At 36.7% G+C, this 10,641-nt stretch overlaps 1 protein-coding gene across 1 annotated transcript in view; it reads left to right on the top strand.

Moving 5' to 3' along the window:
• Nucleotides 1-10,428, top strand: part of LOC104520890 (cadherin-like and PC-esterase domain-containing protein 1) — a gene marked incomplete at both ends in the record, with an annotated part of 35,532 nt that extends 25,104 nt beyond the window's left edge. The window contains 6 exons of the mRNA XM_029083674.1: nt 3,033-3,175; nt 4,563-4,635; nt 6,246-6,413; nt 7,443-7,547; nt 8,440-8,609; nt 10,390-10,428. Coding sequence (XP_028939507.1) covers nt 3,033-3,175; nt 4,563-4,635; nt 6,246-6,413; nt 7,443-7,547; nt 8,440-8,609; nt 10,390-10,428 — 698 coding nt within the window. The remainder of the gene's footprint in view (nt 1-3,032; nt 3,176-4,562; nt 4,636-6,245; nt 6,414-7,442; nt 7,548-8,439; nt 8,610-10,389) is intronic.
• Nucleotides 10,429-10,641: the final 213 nt, after the last annotated feature.

Below are 10,641 nucleotides of genomic sequence, written 5' to 3'. Positions count from 1 at the left end.
GTGAGTGATGTACAGGATCTGGGAGAGATACTGGAAATAATTGTCAAAGTCAGCTGAAGAGCCACCATGAAGTCCCACCTTGGTGAGATGAGTCTTCATTTTAAATTTTTTATTTCACATGAACAATTTAATTAACTGGTTTTGGCCTGAACAAGGAACCGAAATGGGACAAGTTCACTCAGAGATTAATCTAAATCAGAACTTATTTGAAAAATGTGCAGCTTCTTGTTCTTAATCTTTGTACTGCTCTGTGGGAGAAACACAGCTTTACTGATCTTAGACTTCGGAAAACACAAACTCCTTCTCAGCCTGTTGTGGCAATGAAATGGAGTGTAATCTGAGGATTTACACAATCTCTTTCTAAATAGCAGTTCCAGGATCTTTTGCCCTAGAGACTCATGGAATTGCAGTGCACGTGGAAAACTTTCTACAGCATAAAAATACAGTGTGACATAATTCAAGATTTCAACATGTTACAGATATCCAAAGGGTAGATTTAAGGCTATATGTGCAACCTTTACTTTGCAATTTATGACAGTCAGAAGTGTATATATATATATATTTGTCATTTTTTTCCTACTGGCATTTCAAATAGCTTTATCAGAAAGAGAACAAAAGTCCTAGACACTACAAACCGTCAGCCCAGATCTGTGTATTGGGGACATTTCTTTTAGTCAGTAGAGCTTGGGAAGGGAACCACTTGCTAGAATAAAACTTGAGGTGATAAGAACAGGAAGACAGGCAGACCAACTTGCTACCCACCAGTTATTTAGCAGCACGATAGGCTGGAGTTACTGGAACTGAAAAGAGCAAAAAGCAAAAGAAGATTAGTGTTAGCTGCGTACTTGCGTAATTCCCATGGCTGACTGCAGGCAAAGATACAACATTTTTTGAGGAGGAAAGTGGAAATTGCTTATTACATTTCAGTGTGATACACTCCCTGAAGGAACTGAAAGACATTCATCCATGACAATGCACACCAGCATGCTTGGTAGTACTTGTGCTCACAGGGACAGGCTCCGATGCTGTCTAGAAAGTTCTGTGAACTAGAGTGCACAGAAGTGTGTTGTAAGATCTCATGTCAGCACAGAACATCATAGCACATCGCCAGTAACTAGTGGTGTACCCCAGGGATCCATACTGGGTCTATTCCTGTTTAACATCTTTGTTAAATATCTGGATGATGGGACAGAGTGTACCTTCTAATGACACAAAACTAGGAGTGGATGATACAACAGATAGTTATGCTGCCATCCAGAGGGACCTCAACAGTCTGGAGAAATGGGCTGACAGGAGCATAATGAAGTTCAACAAGGGAAAATGCAAAGTCTTGCCCTTGGGGAGGAACAACCCCAGGCGCCATCACATGCTGGGGGCCAACCAGCTGGAAAGCATCTTTGCAGAAAAGGACCTGGGAGTTCTGGTGAGCGCCAAGTTGACCATCAGCCAGCAGCATGCCCTTCTGGCACACCTTGAGTGTTGTGTCCAGTTCTGGATTTTCCAGTGAGAGAGTGATGTGGAGAGTCCAGAAGAGGACTGCTAAGGTGATTAAGGGACTGCAGCATTTCCTATATGAGGCCATGGGCACAAACTGAAACACAGCAGATTCCTTCCGAACATCAGGAAACACATTTTTACTTTGAGGGTGACTGAGCACTGGCACAAGTTGCCCAGAGAGGTTGTGGAGTCTTTATCCTTGGAGGCATTCAAAAGCTGTCTGGACACAGTCCTGTGCAACCAGCTGTAGATGACCCTGCTTTAGCAGGGGGATTGGACAAGATGACCTCCAGAGGTTCCTTCCAACCTCAACCATTCTGTGGTTCTTTGATTCTGTGATCATGCTTTAGAGCCAAAGTATCACATTAAACCTGGTTCCAGACTTCTGCTAAAGGCCAGACTTGGTTAACATATCTGATGTGGAAACTTTTTCATGACTGTAGTAGTCAAAGGCAGAGAAATGCCAACCACATCGGTCCCCAGTGGGGTTCTCTACAGAAGCCTGTGTGCTTCTGTCATGTTACCCTGGTTCAACATGTGTAAGTGGGTGATAACAGAAAATACATAATGGCATTTCTAAGTCAATTTATTAAGAAATTCCTGGAAATACTAGGAAATTTTTCCTCTGAATATCAATGCAAAACATGTTCTTTGTGTACTTTATGTACTTTATCTCTGAAGATGTACTTTTTTACTATATAAATGTATCTGTTTGGTAATATAGTACTACTAAATTATCTAAGAGTTTTACATAGTTCAGACATTGATTGAGTTCTGTGCCATGTGATAATTCTAATGAAAATATGGTTCAAAGGTAGTCTCTTTCTTAGCACAGAGGACTCTGATACAACAAAACCTGCCTGTGTCCTACTCTTCACCAGGGCTCTATGTTGCCTCAGTTATTGTTTCCCTGAATCTCTATCTGAAGTGATGAGATGGGTGAATTCGCATGAGTGATGAAAGCAGCTGAGGACAGTGTTGTGTAGACCAGTGAATAAGCCACTGGGAGGATTCATGAGTCTAAAAACTTCAGGCTGTGCAAGAGTTCAGACAAAACACAGGCTGTGGTGGCTGATCATTTTTTCAACGTTCCTTCTATATTCTGGTTAAAGCTTGTTACCTTGGTCTGAGAAGTCATAGTCAAGGTCTAGTGGGATAGCACTTGGCACAGCATGTTAACAAGAGAAAAGGCTTTTACTTTGAATGTGCTATTACCTACTGCTGAAGAAATAAGTGTTTTCCATTGCCTAGACCCAGTTAACAGCAAAAGGTTTTATCAAAGAAAGCTTAGACTGTGAGCAATATTTTTTAAAACCATTAATACAGAGTTTGTTTCTGATATACTTACTTGTAAACAAGAAGTCATTCTCTACTAGTATTCTGTGTGGAGATTTTCATGCCACTTTACTGTGCAAATGAATAAGAACTGAAATAGACATTCTAAGGCAGTTTTTATTTCTACCAGCCTTTTAATTTATGATCTTAAGCACTGATTTACTGTAAAAGTTGAAAAATATATGTAATCTCTTTCACAGCTGCAAAGGTTTTTTGAGATATTCTTCAAAAGCAGTTCTCCCCAACAAGCCTTCAACAACATGAAGGAAGCTATAAGCAAACTTCTACTTATAACTGAGGTCTTCAGTGAATCAACTGCCTCAGGACCAAATTATTTCAATCAGTAAGTGACTTGCAGTTGTCATTGCTGTGCTGTTGTCAAGATAGCTCCTTAGAACAGAACAAAAATTGTAGAGGATACACAAATCCTAAATTTAAAAAAAAAATCCCTCTGTTTCAGACATCTTTATAAAGTGAGGACATGCTGCATTTAGAGAGTAAAACTCTTTGATATCCATGGTGCTTATAGTTTGTGAAAAGGTTATGAGGAATACTTAGGACCAGGTGCTGTGTCCTGATGAAGTGTTTCAGGCAGCACAAATGAACAGAAATCACTGACAACTGGAGTAGTCCTAACATATATAAACCTATATTTTGCTTCAGTGATTCTTCTGTCATATGTCAAATATGCCCAAATGGTTCAGAGCTGGCTGTGGCAGGCAAGCTGAACAAGAGACACTGTAGAATACTTTACGAAATGTACCTTATGAAATATAGCCAGGCAGCAAGTCACATTTATGTGGGTGTTAAATCATTGTAATCACTTCTATTGGAGTGTTGCAGTTCTTACACATAAATCAACCTTTATTACTTAATATTTTTATTAATTAAAATTAATATTTGTTCTATATATTTTATGTCACATCCTTGACATTTTTATGGTAAATACTAAATAAGTTACTATTTATTATGTTTATATGTTTTAGAAAGCTATTTGGGAACCCAGGTGTTTTAGTACCAGTAATATAAAGCCCATTATTTGACTTAGGCAAGTTGGGAATAAAGCTTACATTGTGAGTGGAGAGGGTAGCGAGGAGGGGAGGAGTGTAACAGGGATGGAGCTATTTTGACACCGGTCCAAACTAACATTTTTTTACCAATGGGATGTGTATCTCTTGTTTATGTAGCCCAAGACTCGCTTAGAGCTCCTGACTCATGCCTTCAAACATCCCCATAGTTGAAGCACAACTCTTTGTCTTTAATGAGCCCAGGGAGTTTCACCATCTGTTGCCCTCCAAATGTCTTCAAGGCTTTTGCAGGACCTCATTCTCATCAAAAGGCATTTTGTCCTTCAGTTTAGTTCACCTTCCTCACTTTTAAAAGTCAACCTTATAAATACACTTTAATATAGTACTGTTTTAATCAGCTCACAATCTGACCCCATCTACATTTAATGCTGCTGGTTCTTCTTAGAAATTTTATTTAGTCTGTATTGCGTGCTGCCTCTTGACCTCTGTGTGTACGTTCTTGTGTGTATTCTCTGGACCTGTGTGTGTATGGCACTGTAGCATAAATAGGGATATGGTTTGGCAGTGGACTTGGCAGTGTCAAATTTACAGTTGGACTTGATGATCTTAAGGGTCTTTTCCAACCTAAATGATTCTATGATTCTGTATTTTACAACAGTACCTAACCTCACTGAATCTGATTCCTGTTATATTGTATTGCAGATGCAGCCAGTGTTTTCAAATGCTAACCTTTGACATTGGATTTGGCACTTCCATCTACCCAGTAGTTCTTGAGGTGAGAAAATTACACAGCTGTTGACCCAAAAAATTTACACGAAAGGGAACAAAGCAAGGAACCCTCTTTGAAAGGTTCCCTGAAATCTCTAAGAAATGTACAAATATATTAGTATTAATTTTGCCTAAAAATTGAGAGTTGCTGTGGGAGAAACCAGTTTTTAAGGGAGAGACTTCCTGTGATGAAGTTCAGCACAACATTGAAGTATGCAAATCTTTCAGTTTTAGCATTAAAATACTATCACTCCAACTGAATATCAGCAAAACAAAATCCATAGGAAGTGTTGTGTGGAAGTTAGGTATTAACTGTGTCAGAATAAAGATGAAAGGAGGAAGTTACAATACCACAATTAGCTTTTAATATATATTAAAGTTCTCCATGAATTTTATTGTACTTCTTCGATACATGATCTGCTTTGATCTCCACTGTGCTGCCTTCTTCCTGGATGGTCGTCAGGGCCCTCAAAACCAGAGAAATGTGACCTGTGGCATAAACTCCCTGTGCCAGTTTTGTAGCACTCCTGCCTCAGAACAGCCTGACCAGAAACAAAAATTGTACTGCTTTCCAGCTGCTTCTCATTACCCCTGCATATACGTATGAATATGTATAGACCTAAGTATATAAAAACTTCGTCCATATTTATGATACACAAAAGGCAAAAGAAAATTAGTAAATATATCCTGGGAAATTACAGGAGAACACTTTTAAAATTTATCCTCATTTAAAATCTGTTCAAGTTTCTAGTAACAACAGTACAGTCAATCTCTCCATCCTTGACAAAAAAAAAAAAGGAAAAAAGAAAAAAAAAGACCCTTTAAACACAAAGGAAAAATGGATATATGAAAACAAGTTTGCACAATTTAAAAAATCCATGAAGGCAATATCCTTAATTAGTCTGACAAGACTTGTTTAACTAGTATAAGAAATGTGACATATCAAAAAATTTGATAATTATATATACCAGTCTATAAAAAAATTCTCCCAGGAGTTGCTTAAAAAACTAAACATAAAGCCTAATGTTTACCTGCCTGTCTCAACCATCAAGCATAACCCATAAATATACAGTAAAACAGTAGGGTTTAATAGTTTCTTATGAAAATATGAATTGCTCTAAAAAATAACAGTTGATAATTACTGTGACATTTGACTTTGAATAATGTCCCTTGGAAACCTTGACATGCATACACCCCATGCAGCTTCAAGTTATATTTGTGTTTATGCTAAAATACTAATTTATTACTATTTTACAAACGAGTTTTTTCATTATATTTAAATATTGTAAAATTTATAATTTCATCTGTAATAACTTCTAAATACCTGAGTTTTGCAAGAATAATGTTAGTATTTTATTCGTGTTTCAAATCAAACACATAGAAAAAGCTCCCACATGAGAGTGCAATATTGTACTCTATCCACTGGAGGTCAGCAAACGTTGTGGTGTGTAGTTCTGACAGAAAATGCAGTACAGTGTTATATTATAATCCCGGCTGTTTTATTAGTGTTATTATGATTTATTTTTTTTTAATAAATAGTTCCAGTTTGGTGTATGTAGTCATGATAAGACTGGAGTTGATACTCAAACTATAAATTCTTATATTGTTTTTCAACAGGTGCATGAAAACTTTGACTTTCAAAATGAGAACGAACCAACTATTCAGGACCAAACTTTCAAAGAATTTCTTTTTGAAGATACTTTTAAATTTCTCTTATCTAATGAATCCTCAACCTCCAGTTTAATAGAAGCTTTACAAAAAATATATGGATCAACAGTGAGCAAGGTAGTTCATTCCACCTTTGTCTTACTAATTATTTGAAAATATTTCATTCTAAATTGTGTGCCTTTCTGAAATTGTTGGTGCCAACTTATAGAATGAAGGATTAATTCAATCAAAACTATCTGTTACTGAATTCTGGGGCATAAAAATTTAATTAGATTGAACAATTGAATTTTCTTTTATAAGAATTCCACTTTCAGTTTATATCATTCCCAAAGTACAGTACTTTAAATATATATTTAAAACTTTGACAAAGTAAGTTCCCCACCATGTTTACATGTTATTTTTTAGTATACAGGTTTGTGTGTTTTCATAAACCCAGAATTTATTAACTCAGACAAGTAGATTCATGAGCATCAGAATTAAATTTTGTTTCCTACAACTTCATGTCTTTTTCTGAATGCAAGATCCAATTACAATTTTTCGCATTTATAGGATATGTATAAAGTTTGCATCACTAGTGAAAACTATTTCTGACAAGCTGGGATCTTCTTTAGCAGTGTTTCTCTCAGTCTAGGCACTATTAAGAGTGTATTTCTGAGGATCCCCCCTGCTTGCAAGACTTACAGGGACTAAATTATCCATGTGACTTCTTCCTCTCAGACAGGTGTGACTAAAACAGGGTCACAGAACATTTAGAAAGCAGAACATGGGTTCTAAATTTATGACAGGATAAAGTAGGAAGCCACAGACATATGCACACGTATGACACAATTACCTAAGTCTGTATTCTGTAGGAGACCAGACCACATTTCAAACTCTCCACTTCACTGTATATGCTTTATGCAGTCTGTTCCCGTGGTAGTTTCTATGGGTACTTTTCTACACAAAGCTAATGCACAGTCTACATTATTCTGGACTGAAAATGGGAAGAGCTATCAGGGAGCTGGTTTGACATGGCTTTGGATGAAGCTAGGGCAAGTTGAGAGCTGCTGCAACTCATTCCTTTGAACACCAAAGGGATTTGGGTCTAATGAAAGCACATTGCTTTCCATGTGATTTCACCGGAATATCCCGCCCTTTCCTTCATAGGATGGAACTTACCACAGAGAAGATGAGCAATGTTTGTCTTTAGAAGAGATAAATGCAATGATTACTTTCATAAAGGAGCTGAAGAGCCTTGGACAATTTGAGCTGGTAAAATAAACAGGGTTTTGTTGTACTGCATATGTATTTTATGTAAATCTCTTAACATTTCTCCTTCATTACCATTCTTTGCTGTCTCTGGCACAGTACTAAGCTGGATGGACAAGGAAGCAGGGAGGTAGAGGTTATACTGATTTTATTTTGGAGTACTTTTTAATTTAAATTAAAAGACATAAAGAAATAAAACTGAGAATTTGAGTTGAGGATTCATTGAAAAAGATGGCTAAAGCAGAAACAGGGTCCAGAAAATAGAATGAAAGGAAAATAATTATCTACATGACTAATGAGTTGGTAAGAAAACAGAATGATAATGAAGCAAAGCAGGTGTGAATGGAAGAACTGGAGACAGTACAACACTGAGTTCATGACCAGAGAATAGATGCAGATAATAAAGTGGCAAAAAAAGCAGGCGGATTATGTAATATGTCTTCTTCTTCACACTTAAATCAGTTCATTTTTTGGCAAATAAAGATGAAGGAATAACAGTCAGTGTCTGTGAATAGTCATGGCAGTTAATGAAGGAAATTATGAATATTGGGGAAATAAAAGATCTGAATCCATTGTTCAGAAACTCTGCATCATATCAGGATTTCTTCTAGACCTCCTGGATGAGTATAAGGGTTGGAGACTGATGAGACCTTCTGAAGAAGGATTAAGTTGAATAGATCTGGAGGTCACATCAGAGGCAAAGGAATTAGACTGCCATGTCAGTACTAGTAATCCTGGTTTGCAAGGCTGGGCAAGACTAATTTTCTACACATGTGGGAAAGAGCATTAATATATATCCATTATTATGCTATATATGCTGTCTTCTGATAATTTCTCACTTTGCATTTTACAAATATTATAATGTTTACTCTCTAATCAGTGTCTCTCTTCTCAGCTTTTCCCTTCGGCTGCACCCAAGATTCAAACTTTACTGCATGACCTTTATCACATGGTAGACCCAATGAGGCGGCTTGGTTCAGTCCTGACTGTGCATCAGCTGCTTTCCAGTTTACTTGAACAATTTCAGTCCATGACTAAAGAGGCACATACAAGTCTTTCAGAATGGTAAGATAGCTATTATATGATATATTGAGGGTAGTTTATCAAATTATATTAACTGCAGTAGCTCCAGTGATCATCATAAAACTTAACTTTCAGTAGATGTAGGTGGACTTATAACACTTGAAATGGAGGTCCCTCATCCCATCATGGAGCACTTCAGCCATTCTGTCATTAGAGATGTAATTTGGTTTCTACATAGGACAGTTTTGTCCCTTTGCTTCTCTTTCTAATACAGAGAACTCGGAGTTGAAAAGTTATTTGGAGCTACAGTAAATTTTTTTCGAAGAAATATGAAATCAGGTAACTTGTTTCTGAACAACTGTAAAATCAAAATTTGGCATGCTTGCCACAGTTAAAATATAAAATTTCAGGTGGTTTTTCCAAAAGGGATTAATAATTTTGAATGGCTCTACATTTTCTGTCCAACAAGAGACAGGTCAAAGAGCATAATACTCTGAGAACCTCATTTTAACTCTTTTTGAAAAGCTGCAAAAATATTGTTGTGGCAAAGTTAGATCCATTGAGCTTCTGGCAAGAAATTTAAACTTTCATAAGGAGAGAGGGAGAAAGGAAGGAATGGAGGGAGGGAGGGATGAAAGAAAAGAAGGCTTGGGAACAGAGGCATATTAGACAATATGTGTGCTAAATTCCTCTGAGTCTCAAGTTAAATGTGTGAATGACATTATTTTGGACATTTTGCTGTGATTCTGTGAATGCCATAATGACTATATAAGGTGTCTGTAAGATGTCTTAAGTTTTAATTTTGTTCCTTGATTTCAGCAAGTCAATAGTCATCTGTATCTTTGTTTGCTTAGCTACAAAGTGGATCTTATACTTTATCACCATGCTAGGTAATTGTTTATAAGTGTTTTGAAAATAACAGTTTCATGAATGTGCTAAGCATTATTGTTACTGCCAACCATTCCATGAAAAGTAACTCAAAGATGCAGCTGCTTGCATTCATGTGTAAGCCCTTGCCCTTTTGCCAAAATATTTAGGTTTGCATATCAAAGCATACCAACCTTTAGCAGCTTTCTGTTCTAATCTAAGCGGTGCCACTCACTTACTTTGAACAAGCCCCTTGGCCTCTTTTTATTTTCCTAGCTGAACATTACTGTATGTGTATAAATATGTAGCAGTACCATGACCTTTCTCCAGGGCATAAGCCAATCTACTACTTTGCACTGTATTTTTTGGCAATGGCTAAGCTAGTAACACCGTTCTGTTCATTCACTGTATAAAAAAATGTGTTCTGACATTGCTAAATCATAATCTACTTCTATAGCTACATGCATGTGATGGTGATGCATGTGTCAAATCTGCATGTAATTGTACTTAATTGCAAAGAAGAAAGAGCTTAGTAGAGCTTACTCCCCAAAGGTACACATTCTTTTTAAGCTTTGATTAAACTTTTTTGAGATTCCCAGCTTTGATGAGTTTGTATATCAGAATACTTTTCCTGAATTTCTTCAGTTAAGGGTGGGTTGTTTGGTTTATTTATTTAACAGTTCTTATTTCTCTGACTATGCAAAATTGTTATTTCTATTTACAAAATCCAAAGATTTGCATAGCTGACTGTCCAACCAAACAAGATATTTATGGCAAAAATAATGACTTCTGACTTAGGTCTTGTACAGTTATTCTGTTCACTCATCATGAATCTGTAGGACAGAGATAGGATTTAAAGAAGTTTCCTTGTCTACTTTTCTTAACCTATTTCATCTACATGACTGGTATTGAAACCTTAAAAGGTATTAGTGAAGTCTCTGAATTCCTTCCACAGGAGAAGCAAGAAAAACTTGCAAACTACAATGAAGCCTAGGTGAGAATGACCATCTCAGGTGTATTGGTATAACATATGACAAAGTTTTTTGAAAGTTATGCAGTGGTACTACCTAACATGTGCAGTGAAATAAATTTTCTCCACTGCTTGTGCACTGTTTTTCAACTCTATGCAGTTTCAACTTGTGATATGGTTAAGACATAAATCATTACTGTCCTTTAGAATAGGTAGTATGAAGTATGCTGTGTCAGA

The sequence above is a fragment of the Antrostomus carolinensis genome, unplaced genomic scaffold, assembly GCF_000700745.2.
Source record: "Antrostomus carolinensis isolate BGI_N321 unplaced genomic scaffold, ASM70074v2 scaffold18832, whole genome shotgun sequence".
Lineage (NCBI taxonomy): Eukaryota > Metazoa > Chordata > Aves > Caprimulgiformes > Caprimulgidae > Antrostomus > Antrostomus carolinensis.
Note: the sequence above shows the minus strand (reverse complement) of the source record. Positions and strands in the feature narration are given on the sequence as shown.